At 41.1% G+C, this 26,123-nt stretch overlaps 1 protein-coding gene across 2 annotated transcripts; it reads right to left on the reverse strand.

The window, feature by feature from the left end:
* Positions 1-1,299: 1,299 nt before the first annotated feature.
* On the reverse strand, positions 1,300-20,483 carry ppm1ba (protein phosphatase, Mg2+/Mn2+ dependent, 1Ba). Of its 2 annotated transcripts, XM_030442641.1 has the most exons (7): positions 20,076-20,483; positions 12,306-13,221; positions 11,996-12,113; positions 10,634-10,748; positions 10,411-10,468; positions 5,972-5,988; positions 1,300-5,216 (listed from the first exon to the last, which is right to left on the reverse strand). In XM_030442641.1, coding segments are annotated over exons 2-7 (1,197 nt in total). In that variant the 5' UTR covers positions 13,194-13,221; positions 20,076-20,483; the 3' UTR covers positions 1,300-5,215. The 2 variants fall into 2 exon arrangements, with proteins under 2 accessions (XP_030298501.1, XP_030298500.1); XM_030442640.1 differs by lacking the exon at positions 5,972-5,988.
* Between the last annotated feature and the right edge of the window lie 5,640 nt (positions 20,484-26,123).

The raw sequence follows: 26,123 nt of genomic DNA on the forward strand, positions 1-26,123 counted from the left end.
ATATTTGTGTATGAATGTATGTATGTCTGTATGTATGCATATACTGTATAAAATACTTTTGGGAGAACGCTTATTGGCTCGGTTAATTATTAGATTCAATATTCAGCCAATAAACTGCATTTATTTAAAAATGCACTTCTTTTGGCTCTGAGGCAGCATGCAATCTAAATGTAGTGGAGTAAAAGTACAATATCCGTCTCCAAAATGTCAATATAAAGTAAAGTTGCCGTAAAATGACGGTCACAGTAAGGTCAAGATTTTGTGTGTGTATGCGTGTCTCCGTGTGCTGGAACATTCAATAGTCAGCAGGCTTCAGTGGTGTGCACAAGGGGGGCGGGGGGGGGGGCGCTTGCCCCACCTCGTGACCCAATTGTTGAAAAACGTGCGCTAAAGTGCCCTCTTGGGAGCAACATAAAATGTTGTTTAAATATAGATATCTATATTGATTTTTTTTATAGATAGATAGATAGATATAGATAGATATATAGATATCTATATTTAAACATTTTATGTTTACATCATGTTATGCCTCAGAAAGTAGAGGTAGTGAATAGTGATACAAAACTCTGGTGTAATGGATCAAAGAACTACAGCGATGAAGCAGCTGCTCAGGTAACACTTTATAATAACCATTATTAATAAATGACAGATGTTATGTTAATTTAAATCGAGTAAATCATTAACTATCAAAATCAAAATGCTTTATAATCCATTTATTAAGCAAGTGTTTGTTGTAAAGTTGCAATTGATGTTTACAATACTTAGTGAATGGTTAATAAATGCTGTTTAGTTCATCAATAAACTTTGTTTAGCTGGCCATCATAAACTTGCAACCTTCCCAATTGCTTTATGGTTTATAAAATATTTGTTTGACAGCAACATGCTTTATTAAGATCAATACATACTTTAACCTAGATACATTTACTTGTTTAAAAGGCCTGTCTGAGGTTAGCTACTCAATAAATTCTTAACAATAAATGTGTTTAATAATGTTAATAAGCATCATATAAGCACTTAAGGGTTTTATTACCCATTATTATCACACTTATTTCAAGTAGCTTACTATAAATCGTTAGCCAAGTTCAATCACTTATAGGCAGCCTTGTGCTTTCTTTCCAGAGCTATGTTGTGACCTTTTCTGTACAAGCTGGCCCAGAACATTGTGCACCACAGAGGCTACGAACTGTCCTTGGATCACACCACCAAAATGCACAAACTCTCCGTTCTAGTGAATGCTTTCAAAAACACACAAGCATGACATTTCAAGTTGGCACTGAAAGAATGGAGCGGGGCAGTTTGAAGTGTTTAAACTTAAATCCATCTTTAATTGATGTTTATGTTCACTGTATGGTCTGTAACATCACAATAGCATACTGGGAAATTAGTACAGGAAGAAGGAATGGTGAATACCCTGGGTGGTTCATAAACCTCGCCTCTCTTCTTCTTCAAAAGGTGACGTCGCGTGGGCCAAACGTTACTGTCAAAATGCACACCGGTTTATCGTTACCTCAGTCTGTCTTCAAAATACAGCATTTTCTTTTCTTTTTTTTTTTTTTAGATGAGCTACAAAGCACAGGAATAAATAAAAACAAGTTCGGAATTAATCCTTGCCATCATACATCTGTCAATTCTAGTAGTATAAAGAGTGACCAGGGGAGACAGAAGGAGACAAAGAGTACGAGGGTTCATCTGTGTTCTTACAAACCCAAAGGAGGAATGTCATTTTGCTGTTTTTTTTTTTTTGTTGTTTGTTTTTTTCATGGTGTACAACTCCACGCCTTCCTTCTGGCGTCCTCGCAGTCACATCGCCTCAACCTAGCCTAGAATAACTTTACAGGTTTCGGGACACTATGCTTTGTAAAAGGATCTTTCCTAACATATCCTTATATCAAAGCAAATGTCAGGGTCAAATCATTCCGGCATCACAACACTTTCAAAGTCCCCTTCGAAAAGTTAGACATCTTTCCCACTTGCGTCATCGGATTAGATTCCACAACAAGAACAATGATCAAGTACTTTTTTTTTTTTTTTTTCCAAACAAAAAGAGAGCCAGAGAGAGCGCTTGTCTTGTCATTAAATGACTGATGAGGAGAGAATGTGATGCTGCAGTGCTGCTTGTGTTCAGTCCATGCAGTGGAATCAGTGTGAATAATCAAAATTACATTCAGAAAAATAAATGTTTCTCCCTCCTTCCCTCCCTTAATTTCCTCTCCTAGCCCAGTGTCTGATATAGCTTAAACATAAACCCAAACTGAGGACTGTGTTCAGTGTGGCGAAACGGAGTGCAAGGTCGGTCCGCATGTGGCAACAATATCAACACAGATGCAGTGCAATCATTAGTTTCAGTCTTAAAGGATACGTTCACCCAAAAATGAAAAATCAGTCGTTATCTTCGCGTCCCCATGCTGACGGAAAGTTGAGTTTTGTAGTACACAAAACATTTCTGGAGTGTTGGTTGTCGGTTTGTAGAATGCAAATCGTTCTCATAAACAAGTGAATTGAACTGAACCAAAAACAAACAAAAAATGGCTCCATATTGCTCGTCCAGCATAATGCAAGTCTCAAGAAGCTTATTAACTCCAATTTTTAAAAGGTGCATTATGTAGTTTTGGAGACGTTTTTAATTAATTGACTGATTTTTTTCTTATGCCAAAACAAACTCAACTCTTTGTTTTCATGATTGAATAAACAATTTCATACCATTTTACTTTGTTTATATTTGGCGGACCCTGCCACCTTTCTAGCTTCAAACAGTGTTCTGGGACCTTATTTTCCTCTAAAGAACAGCTTGTTAATCAGTCATGGAAAAGATCAAAATTTATAAATATCCTGCTGCGCGTTCTTCTTTTCACTGTGCTGTCTTTTTGTTGCCAGCTTTCACACCTTTCTTCTTTAACACTGCGTTCCGCCACACTGAACTAGCCCGCGTTGTCCCCGTCGACCCAGTACACCTCCCACTCACACACAAAATACACTCCTCCCTCAATCACAAAACATGCACAACTATTAGAGATCCCCAGCCCTCCCACTACCTCCACCACAAAACAAAGGAAAATCAATCATCCCATCAAAAAACAACTGCAAAAGAACTACACATTCAAGTACCTATTTGTCATATGGCACCAAGAGCAAGTGTACCACAAGAACATTAATCAGCCAGCAAACTCTGTTAGGCCTATTCTCTTTCAATACTGCCACTTCAGAAATTATGATGAATCTGCCATTAAACGACTGAAAAAAAAGGTGTATATTACAGGTTTGTATATACTTAGAGACTATTTTAAACGTATCTACAGTAAAGAATACACAAGTAAAGTATGTGTATCCACTTTTGTCTATGAGTGTGTGTTTCAAAGAGTTTTTTTTCTCTGACAAATATTTGTGTCTGAAGCTTCACTTCTTAGTGCTCGGGTTGACAGAAATGAAATGGGACTCCTGTTCAGTCCAGAGAGTCAAACAAGGGCTTTCCCAGCAACCATCCTGTGCCTTTGAGGCAAAGTCTATGAAGGTAGTTGTGGAAATTTCAGTGACAGAGTGAAAACAGCTCTAGGTGTAGGGCTTATTCTCTACTGTCCTACAGTGTCCCTCCTTTACTTCATACAGTGAAACACCAAAACCCTACTTCTCTCTCCCAATCTGCTGTACAAGGTATAGTTCATGCTCCCCTTGTCGTTTTGTTATCCATCTGTAATCTGGACCACCGCCACAGTACTGTGAAAAGCCATAGAAAACATAAAAAGACATTGAAAAAAAAAAAAAAAAAAGGTAAATGACGGAATTTTTTCAATCAAAACAAAAGGCATTTTTTCTTACACAGGATATTTGAGATAGACGAGGCAAGTTGTAGCAGAAGCAGGTTTTTTTGTGTGTGAGTGTGTGTGCGTGCGTGCGTGCGTGCGTGTGTGTGTGTGTGTGTTGAGAAGACAAAGGGAAGAAGAAGATGGTGAGGCAGGAATTCTTTCACCTCAAACCCTGTCTTTGGAAAGCTGCAGTGTGGTAAAACACTGTGCAACTTTTTTTTGTGTGTGTTTACATTTGTTTACAGAGACCACACACACACACACAACGAATACCAAGGCAGGGAATTAAGATGAAGCAAACAAATCAAAATATATATCTATATATATGAATTTTATATATAATTCCTATCTTTCTATCTCTGAAACGACAGCAGGCTCAAAAGCTTATGATTCTGGACACGTCTGCCGATGCAAATGAGTCTCTTCTGTCCTATGAAGAGACAGACAGAAGCGAGAAGAGAGACAGACAGAGAGGAAGAGTGAGAAATCAACTGGTTTATAGTGTCCTTGAAGAGACAGGAGGAGGGAAAGTGAGCAGGGGCGTGCAAGAAGAGTCATCACACTTTTGGTTTGGACACGATGCGGAGAAGCCAGACTTCAATTTGTTGCCGGATAAACTCCCCTCGTGTTCAGGTGTGCAGCCCCACGTGTTGGGCTCTAAGGCCCTTAATTTGAGGCTTTAACCAGGTCTTTGGACAGCGACGACTTCAGGGTGCTGGACGCATGGGCAGAGGAAGTGTTGGGACCCTTTTGAACATCAGTCATGCCCAGAACTCGTCAAGCTCGCCTCAACTGGACAGTGTAGCTTGTGTGGTCGATTGGCTGCCAGTCAGGTAAAAGTAAAGTTCACACTTCAAAACAAATAATGCCAAAAAAAAAATGCAGCCAACAAGCCACTTTTGTCTTTTCAGTATCTTATCCGTGAGTGGCTGGTGTGGTAAAGACTGGCTGGCTGGTCCTCACTTCTCTCTCAGTTCTGAGGAAGGCACCGCAGAGCAGAGCAGAGCTGCCCCGTGTCTCCGTCAATCGACAACAGAAAAAAACACCACAAAGAAAGCAAGAAAACGACGGGCAAGTGAAACTGTGCTTGTTTGCTTCTCCTCTGATGTAGATACTGTGTGAATGCAGTTATTCCTTATTTGCCCTGTTCTTGTTCTACAAAAACAACCAAAAAAATCTATTTTGCAGTCCTCCAAACTTGATCTGTTGTTTGTTTTTAAAAAAAATGTGATTTCTGCTTCAATTGATCTCTCATTGTGGGGGGAAAAAAAACTGAAAAATTAAAAAAATCCCAGAGTAAATGAGAAGGTGACTATGGTTGTGATCTTGCGTGGGAAAGTGGTCCTGTTTTTTTTGTGTGTAGGATCAGGCAGTTGTGCTGGACAGCTACCAGTGGGACTCCAACTCAGCTCCATTCTGCAAGAAGAAAGCCAACGAGAGGAGGGGGAGGAGGAAAGAAGAATATGGCAGGACAAAGAGAGATGGGGAAAAGGAAAACAAGAAAATGAGGGATGAAAGAGAGAAGACAAAAAGAAAGAGCACACTGTTATCAAATGTAGAAACACAATCTCTACAGTGACATTGATTTTGTCCCCCAACCTGGACTTCAAGGCCAGGTTTTCCACTGGTCAACACAACATAAAATAACAAAATATAGTTTAGAAGCAGTTTCAATAGCAGTGTAAGCCAGGGCACACTTTCACTTCAGTGTGTAGGTTCTTTCTGCAACAATGCGCCAACACAACAACTCCTTCCTCTTATTGCAAGAGGGACACAGAAACAGAGACTGGTATTTGCGTGCAGTTGTGGAAAGACTGAGTGAGACAGCGATGCATGCGTGTAGGGCCAGTGCATGCGTGTTTGTGTGCGTGTGACGTTGAGAGGGGACAGACGGGACCAGAAACAACGACCACTCATCCTCATCCACCCTGGACAGTCATGTCTGAACACAGACGCACACACGCCTTAAACTCTAAATGGAGCTCCACATGCTAGAGAGTAGATCAGAACAGGGAGTAGAGACTGATGAAGGAGTGACAGGGGAAATATGCGTAGCGGGTCTCCACTTACATGCCTGTAAGAATGTGTGTGTCTTGTGTGTGTTTGTGTGTGTATAGATGACAGGTTGGAAGAAAGGGAGGGGTGTAACATTTATATATGTGATCACTTACCAAATGAAACAGGAGGGCTGCGTTAATCAGAGGTGAACATACAGTTAGACAAATCGATACATTCCTTATCTGTGTGTGTGTCTGTGTGTGTTTTTGTGTGTTTTTGATTTGATTAGATTTTTTTCCAACCCTAAGCTCATTTTCTTAAAGAAAGCAGTGTTTCCCCTACCATTCTGTTGGAGGGGCGGCCCGCCCCGCCAAGTCGGGCCCCCGCCCCCCTTGAAAAATGTGAAAATCTAGGCGCCAACCTGCGCTTGTTGTCTGTTTCTCTGCACACTGTCGGATGCTATTTACATTTTACACTTTTCATTCAAATAAGCTAACGTAGCTGCCACAGATGTTTATTTTCATCTATGAGACCTACATTTATCTTCCGAAATGAAGCTATCCAGCCCATGTTTAATATCCAAAAAGCTGCAGGTAAATTAATCGGCTCGTGTTCTTCTACCGGTATGACGGTGAAGTTTTGACTGCAGATCACCTCAGCAGACCCGGGCTGGGCTGCTCCGATACAGGTGCAGCTGGTCTGGACTTCTCCCACCATGTCGGAGCAAATGTGCAAACAAGCGTTATTTGGATAAACTGGCGGCACAACGGGGAACTAAACAGCTACTTTCTCACAAGAAAAAGCTTTAAAACCTGATGTTACCGGCGCTATAGCGGAATTTAAAACAGAGTTACGGCGGTTTCAAGTTAGCCATAGCGAGGGGAGGTTCGCTTCCTGTTTATAAAATAAAAGCGCAAATTCTATCCTTATGGTTTTCTTTATAATTAAAGGACAACGGGTGTTTTATTTTTGTGAAAATGACCAGAAGTGTGTTACTTACTACGGCTGGCTTGGGTAGCGCCAAATTAATCGGAACAAAACTTTAAACAGCTGTTATTATTATGTTATGTAAGCCAGCTTGTATGATCCTTGCAAGATAGCATGTCAGCTGGCCTTGTATTGATGGCTAATTTTTAAATAGATTATCCTACAGATCCTACAGAATATTCCTGAATTAAAAAAAAAATAAAAATAAAAAAAAATATATATATATATATATTTTTTTTTTTTTTTTTTTTTTTTTTTAATATTTTTATTTCTTTTTTTTAATCTTTTTAATTCAGGAATATTCTGTAGGATCTGCCGGACTCACAAAAAATCCCAGCCCCTACCTAACCTGTCCTGTCCTGCTCAGCCCCACACAGCCCAGCCCTTCAATGAAGTGTTTGAGTGTCTGTTTTGTTAATGTTGTTCTGTGTTGTGTGTTAATTAAATTAAATTGTTCTATTCATTACCTCGAGAATTGAGGAGTCGCTGAATGTAAATTTTCAATGTAAAACATTTTCAGCCAGACCCTCCCCGGATACCACCTCGCCAACCAAAAAACCTAGGGGAAACACTGGAAAGGCAAAGCTCTGAGTTTTTTTTTAAGTTAAAGGTGAACTCTGTCCTGATAAGTGCAGCAGGCACTTTCATAAAAAAAATATTTGACCAGTGATTGGACGAACCATCATTGCCAGTCAGTCAACTAGTCCAAAGTCAGTCGAGAGCGGGGTTGCCAGCTCGACGCAATTTTCCAACTTACTAATTAGCTTGCGAAACACCAGTGTTACCCGGCACACCAGGCTTTTGAGATGTTCACTACTTTTCATCACTAATTTTGATACTTTAATTTTCCTACTGCTGCAGTTTCACATTAAGAGCAGTTAACTTTCAAATATGAGTTGACTCTTATTTTGAAGTAGCTGGTCATAGGGAATGCAATGTGCTATCGTTCTTTAAAAAAAAGGAAAACTATGATTGGTGCTATGGGCATGTAATTTAATCAGTGTATCCTATTCTTTGTTCTTCTTCAATGAAAAATACTCTCCTGTTCCGATATAACTGACTAACCTCTTCAGGAGCGGCCATTTTCATTCTCTTGCTGTTTGTCACACATAAGCAAAGCCCGTATTTTTCATTAGTTCACTAATACTGTGCCCCCCTTCTGTCACATTTTTCTACAAATGGAAAAGGGGCATTGTAATAATTTGAAAGATGTTATAATCAAATAACAATTTCACACATAGTGGCTTGAGGCAGAGTATATGATATCCTTGTCTGTGAATGTGTGTGGTGTACATGTGTGCAGTCACTAACAATAACTCCAAGTCCTTACAGAAAGACCAAGACAACACTGCCAGGTGAATACCACCTCATCTCAGGAGCTACCAAACACCCTTCTAGGCTCCACATCAGGACTTTTGACATGTCCATCAAAAGCCAACACGCGCGCACACACACACACACACAAACACACACACGAACACAGACATACAAGAACATACACTTGACATGACAGCTAATAAACAAGCGGACAGAGCTTCTAATGACACTGCAATTCTAATGTTTCGGCCATATTCTCACGGACACATCTAATCCATCATTTAAAAACACATATACACACACTCACGTTTCCACCATCCACTGCAACAGAAAGTAACAGGTCCACACAAACCGGCTGGCAGGTAGAGATCTCTGCAGAGCCTTTGAGTGTATTTCCACACCTGTGTGCAAGACTACATTCTTACACAGGGTTCAGAAATAGTACCCACCAAGTGCTAAATGCAGGTACATTTTGCATTTGGCTAAAAGATAAGTTGGGTGTGTGTATTTATCTGCAACTTGTACTTCTAATAGTTCTAATTAGGGCTGCACGATTCTGGAAAAAATGTGAATCACGATTTTTTTGCTTAGAATTGAGATCACGATTCTCTGGCACGATTTTTTTCACAAAATGTTTATTACACTGATGAACTTGAACAAAACAAAAAAAAAAACATGATAGTATGGCAGATACTACTATGCCTCTGCCAAAGCAATGTTTTTTTGTTAATTTCAAGTTCTATCATTGGATGAGAAATTATTTTTACACAAATAAAAATAAAAATAAAAAAGTCTCCCAAGATGAGAGGGCATCCTTTTATACCTCATGTTGTACAGTGTTTATTGGGGCCGTATCTTAAGCTAGGTGATATGTGATAGCTGCTGTGATCGGCTTTCTAAAACGGAGGCATAATTTTCTTCCTTTTCCAAAAGCCGCCTCAGAGGTAGAGGTAAACATGTGACGTGACGTGAAGCCCGACGTTGGGCTGTGAGCAGTTGACAACGAATTTGTCTTCAAAATAAGAGCTTTACATTACACCCCATTGGAGTTTAGAGCTGGGTTCTTAGCGGGGGGCTTTTAATTTGAAAGTAGCGACCGTTCCTAGATTGTGGCTACAACAACAAGCTAACACAACCATGCAGCTAGAGATCCAGGAGACGCTAGCATCTCCTGATCTCAGCGGCTGTCCAGTTGCTCATCTAGCAGGAGAGGCGGAAATAAGTGTACCCTCCGAGGCGGGAAATCGGCGGACCAAAACAGACCCCCAATTCGCCGCCCTCTGCCTAAACCGCGGACCTAGCCGCCAAAAGGACGGGCAGATTGGCGGCTTGCTGCCCCGTCTAAAAACGGCTTCTCACACACTCCTTCCATACAATTAACTGCAGGCGGGCTTCCGCCACTGAATCACAGGTTGTAAAGATGCTTTACCACAGGTTGAGGGAGGAGGCAGCGGCAGTGCTGTGTTTGGGGGCGCTTCAAAAAATCCGGGAGGAAAATAGGAGCATTTGTTTGTGATTCAGCTCGAGATATAAAATGCTTCAGAATCGCTGTGTGTAGATATGAGATCACGTGTATGTGTGAATCGAGATCGCGATTTTTTAACGATTTTTTGTGCAGCCCTAGTTCTAATAATACATAAACACAGTACAAAGCTGAGGGATGCAGACTTCCAGCACAACAAGTTAGCCTACAATTGTTGGACCGCAACATCATCCTCAAAAATATACTTGTTTTGGAATTGCACTGTATATTATTTTGGTAATAAATACAGACTGATTCAGAAGGTGTCCCTTGGGGTAGCTTTGTGTTAGGAGAGAGAAAATGTAGAGTGGGGAATAGGGAGTCTCCCTTATTAAGAGATGTTTTAGCAAATGAAGATAGAACGCTTTCACCTGCAGTCACTGGATTTGATGAAAGAGCAAAAGTTCTCAGTTCCACTAGAAAGACTTTTGAAAAAGCTGTGTTGTCATGCATGCATCACCCACTATAAGAGCTGACAGGAAGGTGTGCATCATGCACCATGCACAGAAAAGAACAGATGTTTATCATGATGGGTTTGATGGGCTTGAAGCCATCTCTTCAGTCAACTGCAATATTTCATCTGCTTTGGTTTTGAGTGCGACAGTAAACACAAAAGCACCAGCCTGGTCCACCAGGCGGGATGAATCCACACAGGAGTAAGAGGATTTCAGGACCACAAAAACTCTTACGTGAAAGGATAAACTTGACAAATAAGGCAGCTGATGCGTTGCGCAGGCTCAGGACTTAAGCAAAAGATTTGTGTGAGTGTAAATCAGATGTACTCACCCCATCTTCCTCCTTGTATGGGTTCAGACGGTTGTATACTGCTTCAATCACATTGCGTCTGCAGGGAGAACACAGATACAAAAATTAGGTCTCCTGAGATGTTCAATTCAAACTATTCACCATGCGAAAAGACAAGGTACAGTAAGGTACAACACCATTACTGATGTGGAATAATGTACGTCTCCTGTGTTAAAATGACCCCGAGATGGGCGGAGGTCCTTACTTGCTGGCAAGGCCTCCCCCTGGTGGTAAAGTGGGCATGCCTCCGTCGGTGGACAGGTTCCTCATCACTGTTACCAGGTCTGGAAACCCCACCTCCTCTGGCCTGGACAGCATCTCTAAAACAAAGACCAGACATTATTGTTACACAAGTCACTATTAACAGAGCTGGTGATAGCCAGCTGGGGAGAGATAAGAGAAGGAGAGGAGAAAAGAGGAGCGAGAACAAAAATGTGACAAAAGAAGAGAAAGGGAGTGAAGATGGAAATCATACCAGAGAGAAGAGAAAGAGAAGAGAGAGAGAGAGAGAGAGAGAGAGAGAGAGAGAGAGAGAGAGAGAGAGAGAGAGTGAGAGAGAGAGAGAGAGAGACTTGCAACTGAGATGAGAGTGGCATGAGGCCAGGTCAATGTTCAGCCAGAGCATTCCTCTCCCTCTTTCTTTTCCCTTTATTTCTTTCTATCTTCCAGTATTAGACAGTACCTGAAGCCAAATATCTACACTGCTTCACCCGAACCAAATCCTTAATAATTGCACTGTATGCGAAATTATTTTAACCCACTATGGAGTGCCTATCAAACCAGTCAGCAAACATAACTTAAACACAGTTATGTTTCAAGATATAATAAGATAATATATACGATATTACAACCTATTTACCAAATATTATATTCAACTGTTTTGAGTCTGTGGACATGTTAAGATAGATCTAACTAGTCTAATTTTTTAAGGCTTTATTTCATGTTTGGTCAGGCTCTGAATCCAGCCCTGGTTTACACAATCCAACAGTAGCCAGGAAAGACAGCTTCCATAACCAACAAATACTAGAAAAACAACACAGTGTTCATCAGAGGGCCTCACGCATCCTGAGGCTAAATAATGGGATGAAATGAGAAAAAGAAAAGGACAGGAAGAAAGACGGGAGGGGAGCAGGGAATTCATCCAAACAAGCCAGGGAATGTTTGAGACAAGGAGGGTAGAAAAAGATGCGTTCAGGGAGGGAAAGAGAGGAGAGGAGCAAACAGGGAATAAAGAGGGGGGATGCTTGCTGAAATGGAAAAGGAGGTCATGATAGTGTCATTCCTCTGCTGTGAGCCGGAGCTAACTTGGCTGGAGGTTAGACAATAGAGAGCAGCTGGGTCAGTCAGTGGCAAAAACATTCATACAGATATGATACACACTTTCAGTTGGAGAAAGAATTACATGTTTTTCCCAGCTACGCCTTTTTAAACAACAGTATTAATGGGGGATATTGATAATGAATAAGACCCACACAAAATATTTGAATACTCCAGAGCTGAATATCTAACATTCCTATAATGTTTGCACATACAGACATAATGTTTTTCTCCATCCATCCAGTCTCACCTTCCACTCGGGACTCCAGATACTTGTTGAGCTCTGCGTCTTTCCTCACAGCTTCCTCGGATACTTTAGGAGCGCTGGGCAAACACACTAACACAATGCTCATGTTATCCCGACTCCCCTATGAAGAACAGGAGTAGAGAGGAACAAAGAAAAGCAAGTAAGAGAAGCAGTTATTGTGTAGTGTTGGAAGAAATAGTTACGATCTGAACTGCCCAACCCAATTCACTTTCTCTTCCTTCTTATTTGAGAGACCATTTAGTTATGTTATAAAACTCACAGAAGTCATGCTCCAAAACAAATCTGTACACACCTTGTGCAGGCAGGTGTCCACCACTTCATTGCAGACTCTCTCCAGGTCATCAGACACTTCAAGCCTAGATTTCACAAACTCGCACAGCTCCTCGTTGGACATGACATCCCAGATGCCATCACACGCCAGGACCACAAATTGATCCTGTTCAGGGGCCCGAACCATCTCAAAGACTGATGGTTCGGGGCTGACCAGCTGCTCTGTGGGGCCCTTCCCATCAACGCACTTGTAATCGTAGTCCCCCAAGGCCCTTGATACAGCCAGTGACCCATTAACCCTCTGAATCATCACTGAACCGCCAGCATTCTGGATGCGCTCTCTCTCGCGTGGGTTGCAAGGCTTGTGGTCAAGTGTGGAGAAGCACACTTGTGAATTGCGGTACAGAACAGCTCGTGAATCACCACAGTTAAAGAAGAAGAAGTGATCAGGTGAAAGAAGGATTCCCACTGCTGTGGAGCCACTACGGTCCATGCCATTTCGGAGGTCAGAGAAGCTGCGCATGTGCTCATCAATCCTCAGGAAGCCTGTCCGGATCCCGGATTTCACAGCCTCCACTGTAGGAGGAACTGCTGCTGGAGGATCAGTGGTGGAGCTGTCCAAACCAGCCTGGGAGCCTTGTGTCCCTCCGGCCCCAAAGCTAGCGCTGATTATATGTTCCAGAAGGTGTTTAGAGCAGTAGTTGGCAACTCTTGAACCAGCGTGACCATCGTATACAGCAAAAAAGGACCAGTCAGTCATACCAGGAGTAGGAAGTCCCAACACAGCTGTGTGAGCATCCTCCATCTCCACCCGCCAGCCCTGCATGGAGCTCAGTCCATAACGCAGGTTGTTGCCCTCACCACGTGAGTTGTGCTTCTCTGTCTTGGGCTTGTCCAGGAACGCACCCATGGCTCTGCCTAGAGAAACCCACCGCTACCTGTGGGAGAGGTTAAAAAAAAAAATGCAGATGCAGAATCTTAAATTAAAAGGTGTTATTGATAACATTAAATGTGGCATCCATCTCCCCCTTCCATTGCATTCACATCACAAAAATGCTGTTGTTTGAATCCTCTGCCCTCTCATGTGGTTGTCTGCCCAGGTTTCACTTTCAAGTTGTTGAATTCTTAGATTACAGATTTCAACTGACCCTGAGAGCCTGAACATGCAAACCCTACAATAGCTCCACAGATTTTTAAGAAGACTGTAGAAGATTTGGACTTCTGGAGCTTTTCAGCGTGTGAGTTTCTTTTACTGTTTACTTAATAGGCCTGGAGGAACAATTCAACCAAACAGTGATCATTGCTCATCATATCCAGAAATAGCACAGCCACTTTGGTTTATGCTTAAACAGACTGAGAAGCAAGTTTAAAAGCTTCTCTGGCTAGCAAGAAGTGGCTACTGAGAGGATTTAAAAACTGGAGAGGATGTGTTATCTGTCCAACTGCACCTGCATTAGCGGAATGAACAACAGCATCAGGCTGCTTGATGGAAGAATTATGTATCCAGCCAAAGATAATTGGTTGAGTAATGTGAGAACATAATTATTGATTGTCACACTACTTAATGGCCTCTTAGCCCCGGAAATTGCGCTCTTAATTCTTCAGAATATCAATAAATGCTACTTACAAATTAGTTGTTGGCATTCTCAGTGTTCCAGTCTTTTAAGGTAAACATGGTTAAAGCTTAAGATTAGATTTTTGAAAGCGTAAGAACTGCAGTTTCCCCACCAGCTCATATTTCTGTTAACCATAAAGGTCAAAGGTTAATGCATTGTTTACATTTTATCAACCAAAATTAAACAAGTGTGGTCATATGTTTCACATAGAACAGATAAATCTTAACTAGATAACTACTACCACTGTCAATACCACATTTCATGTGTGTAACTGTGACCTGGAATGTCTTCTGAGGACACATATGTATGATTTATGACGCTTATGAATGTTTTTAAATTAATTAGGGTGTAACTTAAGTTTGAGAAAAGCTGACCTGAAAAGGCTTTTTTAGACTTTCCTATGAAGTATTCATATTAATCCAGCTCTCAATGTTACATTTGCAAAACAAAAAGGTTTACCTCCAGAAATGTTTGTAGTTGACACATTAGTGAGTGATGCACACAAATCAAGCATTTAAGAATGCAGACTGGTTACAAAAGACACAGCATAAGTCATATATATCCAAAAACATAAACAAGGGAAAGTGAGGTAAGACAGGTGTGCTTTGTTTTGCATATTAGCAGACAACACACGCACACACAATTGGCCTCTGATCACATATCAAACAGATATATTCCAAACCACTTGAATTATTACCTTGACAACAAATGCATTCACACGCCCTTGTTACTGAGCAGATATCAAAGCCATGTGCACAATCACCAAACCAAATCATTTGCTCTTTCACCTGTGCATAAACCTCACACACACTGTACTGAGACAAGGACCCTTTGATTTCAAGACTCATTATAACTTCTCAAAACACAGCTACAAGATGGGCCATACCCTGTTGGTCCTAGATAAGACAACAAATACCAGCATACATAACCAAGGATACTAAAAAATAAGGAAGGGTCATTATGTCACTGACTAGCATGCAAATACACATCGGTGCCACACTTGAAAGCTCTGTGCTCTATTAGCATAGTGGTGAATGGGCAGACCACTCCAGCTCTCGTCTCTGTTTCACATGTTGTCTATATTGGAGATAGAGGCACCAGTGTTTTGGTGTGTTCTTATTATGCCAACGTTTCATGTGTTTTCAAGGGACATTTTATTTCATTTCTTATCTTCGTTTGACTTAAAACAACTTGGAGCAGAGGTCGCTTCATTCATATCTACGATGCCTTATTTTATAAAGATCATGTCTGTTTTTGCATTTTCTAAAAGGTTTTATGATAGCCATCAAATGTATGACTTTATTATTTATTGTAGCATATTGTAATTAATAATGAGAGGTTTGTGAACATTTAATTTGAATAACTGATATTCCCATAACAATAGCTATTATCAGCGGTGCTGGTCATCAGAAATCAGCCTCCAGACAGAAGGAAAGAAGAACGCATGTTTTGTTAACAATATTTTTTATCCTTACCTCAATATTTTCATTTTCACTTTGGGAGCACTTTAATTTGACTCACCATGGGGGCCTATAATCATCGTTTGAGACTGTTTGGAGACTAACAGCAAAGAAATAAAATGTGCACATTTAGAAAAATCTGTATCCTCCAAAATGCATCCTTTCATTTGGAGGAGGCATTTCATCTTCAAAGGTCATACAGCACTGATATCTTGCTGTAGGTTGTAGTTTGATTCACCATGCATTTCCCATAGGCTTCAATAGCACTGCCAAGATCTGGCACCAAGCACCACATTAATGACCACTGCTTAGTTTATAGTTTCCTCGTACATAACTTATAGGCACTGAGAACTCTGGCGATTGATGTCACCAGGTCTGACGTCTCCATGGTTACAAAGCTTGGAGTGGCAGCTGAGTGGCTGCTATAGCAACAGAAGCAGGAGGTGTTGGTTGTTGCATACAAGAGGTCCCTACAGCGCATGTTTTGCATACGTTCACGCAGCTGTTGGGTAATGTGTCTCAACAAAGTTTGCACGACGGACATCTCTAATTTACTCAAACACTTCTCTAATGTCTCACATGGAAAGAAGAAATGAACGGTCAGTGAGAGTTAGGAGTTGAAAGCTGGCCCACAGATCTCAGACTTCAAAGAAGCAGGGTAGCTTTAACAAGCTAACTCAATTTAGCAGTCAGCTGCTGATGGGATCTGCACAGGGCCGGATTAGCCTGTCTAGCACAGACCACACACTGCACACAGCAGTGAGCTACCACTAATATAATACCACTCTCTTCCTGTTTACATAATGTAATGTAATCGCTTACATCTAAACTTCAGTCGACAGCATCCATGAACAGTCATATTGTACTGTATTTTATGGGAAGTCGACAGGTGGCAGAAAGGAACAATGGACTGGGTTGTGGTCATGTACCAAATTAGCAATAAATTAGCCCAATATGATCAAAATACTACCGGTCAACATGATGCATTGTGAACAAGCTGATGGAAAATATAGCATGGTGGTGTAGTAGAAGCCAAGAGCTGGAGAACTAATGATAGAGGAACAGTTGAGGGAAATGCCCAATAATCAACACATGAATGATTTGCGTATGGTTACCAAAAGAAAAATACTAAGATGATATCAGTGCCAGATAAAGGCCCTTCTGCTTCATCCTGAAATTATAGCTGGTACAGGTGGCAAACTGGCTGGCTCAATTTTATTTTGGGGTTCAGCTGCAGATAAGGCTGATATGGCTTTAGATGTAATGTGTGCCCTTTATGGGGACAAGCGCTGTGTCTACTATCATCCACCCTGTAATGTGTCTGTCTACTGTAGCCTGAATGTCTATCCATGGATTTTTCCACTACTTATTACATTGAATTGTGGGAAAAGTCTTACCATTCAATAGCAACTTTCCATCATTCACTGCCAGATGAAAATGAATTACTTAAATATAGTTTTCACACTATATCACCCTTCCAAAATAATAACGTTATATACTGAATAAGTGAATGATGTTGGACAAAGCCCAGGTAAAGGCCTTTTTGGTCAATGGCTTCCTTCCTTAATCTGGTGGCGACATAACAGAAAAAACTCCACACATGACAACGTCTGCAGTTTGCCATTATCAATGTTCACTCTCTGTCAGAGACACCGTATTCATTTATGGTGCTGTACTTCATTCATGACTATGGCAGGTGGAAGGAAAAGCAGTTCCTGTCAAGCTAGAAGTATTCAGACTAGATTGTGGTGAAGTTACTTTCTACGGTGTCCCTGTTAATGATAAAATACACATTCATCCCAAATTACTGAGGCTAAATATTGTTCTTTTAATATGAAAAACATCTGAGAACAGAGATGTTTGGGACTACTACTCAGTAGTGGTTGACAATGAGGAGGGCTTCATGAAGCTTAATCAGAACATTAATCGGTGCTAAAAACAAAGAAATCAATGCACCTATGGTTTATAAACTACATTAAATAGCTGCACTGAACAAATTATATTTCAAGTCCATGATTCGACTCAGCTGAAAACAGCCAATACTGGGAGCACAGGGTAAATGTAAAAATGATCAGTATCTGCTAATGTGCTTATAATGCTATTTAGGCAGGGGATCATCTTACCGCTGATTAAGCAAAGAGCTGATCTAGGGCAAGTGGAGATCCAGAGGTTTAGTGTCACTTCATAGTGTTTGTCTTTTATAATCAGTCATGTTAACTACTGTTCTTAAAAATACTGATATATTGATTCTGAATATTTGAAAAGATTTAGATTTAAAATGATTTTCCAGTATTGTTAAACCAGTACAACCTGCATTTTTTTACTCTCCTCTCTAACAGCAAACCCGCTAACTGCTGCAGTGCCCACATAGCCCCACCTCCTCCAGAAGTAAATTGACTTAGATAGTGATGTTCTTAACACACAGTGAACAAGCTTTGATATACTTCTCTTTTAACAGAAAAGGAAAATGTTAAGCTCTCATTGTTCCAATTTTTTCCCATGGTCTCAAACTCCAATATTTTCCAATGTATTGTATCAATTAGAAATTCCAGGATCGTTCTAGGTAACAATGTTATCCCAAACATTGGTTCCTATGCAACTATGTTTTATGCAAAAAAATGCCAAGTGTGATGAACAGTAAAGATAATCCATGGCACCACCTATGATGAATGATCCATTTGTCACATCCGCACTGAAAGAGTAAAAAACTTCAGGTATCTGGAATAGTTGGTGTAATACGCTCTTCTCAGTTGTGATAAAAATGTTTTATCTAAAACAAATTCAGTATTACCCCTCAATGAGGGCTGTCTTTTTACAATTGCAGAGGTGGAACAAACAGGCAGGGATATCGCAGATCCCCCTCTTTGATGACTCATCACTGAAGTCGCATCAGAAGCAGTCAATTTCCCAGAACAAGTGCTCTTGGAACAGACAGCTTCAGTCATCTTCAGTACATTGGCGTCAGGGAAGCTGGGCCGTTATTGGACCAGAATGGACTGGAGTCTCACAGACCATGGCCAAAGAGGAGGAAAGTAAATGTGTCAGGTTATACTAGATTGAGAGAGGGGTTCTCGGCAACAAGAAGAGCATTTGTACCTGCTCTCTCTATCCAGAAATCTGGCCTGCCTTTGATCTGACTCCCAGGTCTCAAACGTTGTGAAACAGTGAGAGGCAGAAGGATGAATGAAATGTTATTGCAACCAATCAGGACGTTTGCCACGTACTAATTTGTTTCTCAATTCCTGAAGGACATACTGCACTAGGATATGCAGTGTGTTTGCACATTACCACAGACAGTAAAATGCACCCAGATGGTTCAGTCCTGAACACAAGCACTATGCTTTACAGGTGTAAGAAGTCCAAAATCTAAATATCTAGCTAAAATCACTTCAAAGTCACAGTCAAGCTGTGCTTTCTCTTAATCGCAAATGTACTAAAGTAAGTGAATAACCGCTTTGGTAAGCAAAATCTGAATACGACAACCGACAAGTGATGACGACTACAAAAGTAGAAGTGAATTACATAGACTGTTGGTGACACGTCTCATTACCACAGATAATTATGCATATTCCAAATGTCAAGCTCACCAATGTCAGCTTGAACATGGAGTATTTATGTCGTGTAATTCTAAAATAGAAAACAGTCTTATCAGGAAAGTTATCTGCAGACACATTACGCATTGTTTATCTCTCCTTCTGTGCACTTGCCAAATTTATGTGCAAGTTATTCCGGGCTTGCTTACACTGTATCCAATCGTTCATCGGCTTTTGAAGTGCCTTAATCAACAGACACGACCAAAAAGTGTACAGATATACCCCTTTGGACAGGCCAACAGTCACGGGCTAAAACAGCATGGCTAGTGCAGGATTTCACATCAAGGTGCCAACACAAACATGCCACTGATGATGCTGCCATTTCTGGAACACACTGTCACACAAACACTGCCAACCACACAGTAACACACACACCAACAACCTAATAAAACTACCCACAACAAGGCAATAAAACAAGTTATTTCCTGTACTGACATTTTATGGGTACAACATGGGAATACAAAACATGAAGGTGCAGTTTATAATAACATTAGGCTCTACTATGTGCACTGACAGTAAACAACAGAACACGAAAAACAACGTTGTTCTCTTGGTTCTTTCAGGCGAAACTGTTTTCTGACCAGCTACCAGAACTTGACACACATCGTTATTATCAGTAAAAGTCATTTACCTCCAGACCATCATAAAATGAAAACAAGGTCGTAATCAGTTGCAATGGGAGGGGTGAAAATACTTTATCATAACAAGAATAGGCTTACATTCATTAATACGCGTCGCATTAACAGAAGCTGTTATCTAATTCATCTCTATATAAACTAGCAGACTGATGCTAATGATACATTTGAAAATTATCCAACAACATTCATGGTAAAACAGCCAGCTAACATAAATCACTTAACAAAACCCCGACATGTTAATAGCTGGCGCAACAGGACCCATAATATCATCATAAAAATCATCATAACAAACACGAAACATACAGCTCCATTGATTCGTCCTCATCCATAAATAATAACGTTAGCTGTCCCTAAGTGAAAATCAGGCCACTTATGTCGCTAGCTAACCAGCTAGCGAAGTTCACAGTTGTCAAAGTGTTGTCTACCCGTTAGCCGATATTAGTATGAGGCAATGTTGCTTATTTCAAGCACCAGACGTTACTTACTTTGTAGGAAGAAAATTATCTCTACCAGTCCTTCTTCTTGTGGCTTCAGTGGCAGGTATGTTAAGGTACCCGGGCTTGTTGTGATGGGCTTATCTCGCGTTAATGTTAGCCACTTTCGTTCCTCGGCCCCTGCTCGTCAGCTAGCTTTGATTAGGCTAGCCAGCATTTCACACGACCAGTTCTCCTTTCAGCATGTCTCTGCATCGGAATAAGGCTTTTAAATACATGTTTGGCACTGTTAACCCAGGGAGCACTAGATAAATAACCCCTACGCAGGTTGTCGGTTGAAAAGAAAAGGACTCGGTTCGGTAAGATGTATCTGTGATGTGAACAACCAGCTAATTTCGGCTAATGCTAAATGTATGAGGCAGATGACGTTCTTTTTCAACATGCCGTTTGCGGGAGAGGCAATCCTCGCGTTCTCTTCTGTGATTGGTCAGACGGTGGTTTCAGGCTGAGATGTGATTGGTCAAAGGATGAGTCAGTCAGACCTTTCCTCTGACATACTGTAAACAGTCAAAATCAAGTTGTTTGATTGCTCTCCTGCTTGTGTCTGTGTCCGTGCCTGTGTCTGAGGGAGACAGATTGTTTGTATACACACACAGTGACAGACAGGTTTTGTTTGAAAGCCAAAACACAAGTTAGGGTAAATGAATAAGCTTGTTCATGTCTTTATTCATGAAACTGGCTGCAATCTATATACACTGCTCCAAAAAATTGATCATCATAGTATAACACAAAAAGTTAGTCAGGGATATCAATCCGGCCATTTAGGAGGCACAAGTGATTGTGAATCAATTTCACCTGCTTTGGTGCAAATGAATGTGACAACAGATGCAATGGAAAGGCAAAAGCAAGACATCCCCCCAAAAGGGAATGGTTTTGCATGTGGTGGCCATAGACAAGTTACTATCTCATAATCTTTCCTGACTGATTACTCTCTAGTGTAGTGTTCTGCTAGCCTCCTTGTCACTATTGGTACCATGAGGTGGTACCTGCACCCCAAGGTTGCACAGGTAGTCCAGCCCCACCAGGATGCCACAGCCATACGTGCGGCCGCAAGAAGGTTTGCTGCGTCTCCCAGTACAGTCTCAAGAGCATGGAGGAGATGCTAAGGGACTGGCCGAGCTGGACAGGGCCGTAGAGGAGCATCAACCCAGTCGCAGGACTGGTATCTGCTCCTTTCTGCAAGGAAGAACAGGAGGAGCACTGCCAGAGCCCTACAAAATGACCTCCAGCAGGCTGCTGGTGTGCATGTTTCTGACCAAAATGTCCTCTAGTGGGATCTGTGCTAACCGCGCAGCTCCATTGGCATTCAGGAGAGAACACCAGAATTGGCAGGTCTGCGTTTGCAGCCCATTCTCTTCACAGATGAGAGCAGGTTCACACTGAGCACATGTGACAGGCGTGAAAGAGTCTGGAGAGGCCGTGATGAATGTTATGCTGACTGTAACATCATCCAGCATGACCGGTTTGGCGGTGGGTCAGTGATGGTCTGAGGATATCCTTGGAGGGTTGCATAGACCTCCATTTAATAGCCAGCGGTACCATGACTGCTGTTAGGTACCAGGTGCAGGTGCAGGACAATGTCCAACCTCATGTAGCCAGAGTGTGTGCAGTTCCTGGATGACAAAGGCATTGATGCCACTGACTGGCCCTCTCGTTCCCCTGATTCATCTCTAGATTTTTAGTGTGATTTTTGAATCCAGCCGTCAGTCGGCTGATGATTTATGATCAACAATGTATGTTTACAATGTACAACAATAAAGATTTTCAACGTAAATGATTTGTTTATTAAGATCTGATGTGTGATTGAAGGGTTCCCTTAATTTTTTGGAACAGTGTATATTTTTGACACTGAGATATCATCATTAGTGACGTGTCAAGATGGGAGGAGACCTGGAGTAGGCCAGAAGACACTGAGGGATTGCACTATTTCACATCACATCTGTCCAAAGAACCTGAAAAGTCATGGCTGCTTGAAGGGGTACATTGCTTAGCCTGCTGCCACCATGACCCAAAGTTGGATATCACAGAAAATGACATTTCTACATTTCTACATTATTATTATTATTATTATTATTATTATTATTATTATTATTATTATTATTATTATCTACATTATTATCTACATTATTTATGCATGTTCAAATCAATTTCCCTCTCCTGAGGATGGACTGGACATTTGTGAGAATATGATTGGATATAAAACAGCATCTTGCAAGGAATCCACCTCAATCACAAGATCTATTCCCTGCTCAGATGATATCTAATCTCATTTGAGTGCCTGAAAACAATGTAGTCTCCTTGCTGTCCTGTTTGTAAGGTGACATTAACAATATATTTGGGACCATTGTGATATTAGCATAGTAACACCACAAGTTACAAGTGGTGGGTCCATATGCTCTTTAAGCAAACTTATCAGAAGCTTGAGTTGATCCGCTCCCGATCAGCCAATATTATCTTTATAAATGATGTTGAATAGAAAATAGTAGTATGGACTGGCTACCATGATGGTGTAAAAGAAATCAATTTCACTCTATTAGGTGTTCTTTGGGGCATAAACCTTTCACTTACCTTCAGAGCAAACAGATGCCAACCATCATCTGCTTTCTGCCAGCAACCAAAGTATGTCTATTGCTTTAACCTACCTAAATAATTCAATTGATATTTATTGCAGTATCAAACAAAGTTATACTGACTGCAGTGGAACATAACATCTCTGTCTTACAGTCAGCGGAGTTATTGAGGCTGAGAAGATATGTCATACCTTTATGGTCTGTTGCGGTGGAATAACTTTGTTTTGATTTTACATAGAGGTACATTTCACATGCATTTTCAAGTAAAAACAACTAATTTTAACGTTCCTCAATTGTATATAGTATGCTGAGCGTATTGTCGTCATGTTGGCGCCTATGCGTCTGCCTGTGTTTTTAAAAATAGTTCAGAACACTTAAAGTAAACCATCAATAATGTATGCGATCGTTTCTTAGGCATTCAATAAACTTCATGCCAGCACAGAAAGTTCCTCCTGTAGGTTAGATTGCAATATGGAGCACCATAAATCATGTGCATGTGAGGAAAGATCGGTTTAAAAGCAGTCTGAACCATGATGTTTACTCTTAAATAATACCCCAGCCGTCAAATGGGATGATCAAAATTTTGTTTGCACATTAAATGAATGAAACGTCTATTCTTACATTACAAAGATATTCCTTTAATACTGCTTTAATATCAAAGTGGGTACGTTGTGTGTTTTTTTTTATTAAATGGCTGAAATGAAATGACAGATCTGTCTTGATTGTGTGAATCAAATGTTGAGAAAAGAGAAGCCTTCTTTATACCTGCCTCATAACATCCTCTGTTTATGTTGCCCATGTTGTCATGAGTCATACGGTTCCATAAAAACACTTCCTTTGAACCACTCTCCTAAACTTTTGAACCCTGTATTATGTAACCAGTATTCTATAAATGTTTTTGTTAGATATTAAAGAAATGATGGTAAAAGCTTTATTACCTTGAAGTCAATCATTATAAACTGGGTGTGCTCGATAGCAGCAGCAGCAGCAGCAGGTGAGCTGTAAAGGGCCAGCAGTGGCTTGCAGACGGAGCCTAAACTCAAGTATACCCAAAAGAGGCGTGTCTTCAGTATTATAAGACTTAATGTCCCCGAGCCACAGCCAGACTGTACTGATACAGCTGTACATTACTTACTTCCCTTTGTGATGTGTACACTGAGAAGTAATTGCTCAACAGTGCCCAACCCCTGTTTCGGCTTCACCGCTTAATGACTGTGTGCAAATTGAATCACAATGGAATAATGATGCTGTCCAGAAATATGGCTGCCGCTTAGTCAAGGAGAGTCTTGGTTTGAATAAAATAATGCTATCAGAATCTATCAACACACTCTCCACCTACAGTGCACTTAATGGTAACTACTTTCCTCCAGCTCAGAATCACATTGAGGCACAGATATTCCGCTAACTTTTGTCGGCCATATGAGCGACACTTAAAAGCAGTGGTCCGCAACCATTTTGAGCCACAACACCCCAGAACTCTTGCAATCCCCTTGAGGGTCCCGACCCCCAGGTTGAGAACCAATGCCTACAAGGTCCAGTGTCAGTGTGTAGCATTTACTGGCATCTCTGGTGGCAACTAAAGTACCCCTCATTTCATCCTCCCCTATGTGGATACTAAAATGTGGGACAAAAAACTCACTCCCTCAATATTAGATATTAAAAGCTCATTCTAAGGTAACGATAACACAATGATTCATAGTTTTAGATCATTAACAGATACAAAATCCTAAATCCCTTGCACTGTGCCTTTACCAGCATTTGTGCATATGAATTATAATATTTCATTGCATATTCAGGTTGTCATGGGTTAACAACTCCTGTACCAGGCACGAGTTTAAATTGCCACCTAGACATTATATAAATTAGGTAAAACACACACATACTTCATGTTGAAAGAGGCCACAAGCTGGGGAATTAAATTGTTTTGAATCAGCTGTTTGATACTCAAAAGAGAGTTTTTTTCCGTCATTATTTTCCCGTGCAGATCAGCGCCAGTTAGCAGAGCAAACATAGAGGTATGAGCCGGCACTGTAGTCGCTCTGCTTATATGAAATCACCGCATGTCTGATCCTCTCGCAGAGTGCAGCAATCACGCCTTTCCTTGCCCTCCACTCTTCAAACACAAGAGCACTTGAAAAGCTGATTTCCTGCTCCTCAGAGGGAGCAGGTTTCTTTTGTCAACTGAGGAGCCGGGTCAAAACAATAATTGTTCCTGAAAATACACAACTCTCATTTGATTTACATGTCATTTTCATAAGTCTGCTCTCCAGGCCTCCTTAACAGCTCACAGTGTTATATTAGGGCTTTTTAAAATGTCTATGAGGGCAAATCAATTTAATTTCCGGGGGTGTGATGTATATAGTGTATGTGCTTGTGTGTGTGTGTGTGAGAGAGAGAGAAAGAGAAAGAGAATGTACACCACGGCCACACACTTACACATACATATTAATGCATGTTATGTGAGGGGGCAAGCTGCTCCCCCTGCTTAATGGGATTAAAGTCATTAACCAACTGTTTACTAAACGGGAGAGGACCTCTCTCTCCTGCTTTGTCTACAGCTCGCCCCCTTTGTCCCTCACTCTCTCTCTCTTCCTCACTCTCCACCACTTCTGCTCTCTCTCCTTCTCTCCCTCTCCGTCTCTGATCCCTAATCAGCGAGACGGCCTAGAAGTGCCTCGGGGCTGAATACGAATGAGCGCAGCTGCCCAGTCCGGATTACTATCACACACAGGCCGGCGCTCGATGGACAAATTCACACACACACGCACACACGGAGAAAACAGTGCATGTAAAACATAGTCGGCTATGCGTGGGCATATTTCAATCACAATCATGCCCAACTATTGCTGACACATGTATTTTCCAAGCATATGTCATACTAAGAATACATCTCAGCCACACAGGCACAGAAAGCCTGTTCAGATTCAACACCCTGTAACGTCCAGTAGCAGACACATGCTGGGACACACCCACTGCTTTTAGTGTGCCACAGGAACATGTGTGTTCATGGCCAGTGTATTAGTGTCAGGGGGGCATGTTCAGCGGCCATATGTCGCCGATCATCACCAGGTGACATTGAGGGACCAGCTCTAATTTAAAAAAAAAAAAAAAGAGGTGAGATGAATGTCGTCATGATGAGGGTCATAATTAGGTTATAATTAAATGTATCCTGCTCATCTCACCCTAATTGTGAAGTTTCATTATTTATCAGCTTCATGCACTCGCCACCAGCTTGTCCTCCGAGGGTAAAGTTTGCCTGGATGTCTCTCCTACTATGATTTAAGATCTATTGAAATTCAGTCATTACCACCACACCCTCGTGTAGATGAAAGTAGGATGAAGTTTTAGTGGGCCATCAAACATTTCTGGAGCTTCACAGCAAAACAGTGCTGCAAGAGTTTCCTTAACAACTGAAGCAGACGGGGACTTTTTTGGAAAACGTAAAAAACACAACCGACAAAAACATAAA

Source organism: Sparus aurata, chromosome 15 (genome assembly GCF_900880675.1).
Source record: "Sparus aurata chromosome 15, fSpaAur1.1, whole genome shotgun sequence".
In the NCBI taxonomy this organism is placed as follows: Eukaryota; Metazoa; Chordata; class Actinopteri; order Spariformes; family Sparidae; genus Sparus; species Sparus aurata.

Bases quoted from the DNA above. Each gene is read 5' to 3' on its own strand.
- ppm1ba (XM_030442640.1), bottom strand. From the start codon at position 13,193: ATGGGTGCGTTCCTGGACAAGCCCAAGACAGAGAAGCACAACTCACGT. The intron at 12,114-12,305 runs GTGTGTACAGAT...TGTTCTTCATAG, and splicing joins TGGACACCTGCCTGCACAAG to GGGAGTCGGGATAACATGAG. The intron at 10,469-10,633 runs GTAAGGACCTCC...TTCTCCCTGCAG, and splicing joins GGGGGAGGCCTTGCCAGCAA to ACGCAATGTGATTGAAGCAG.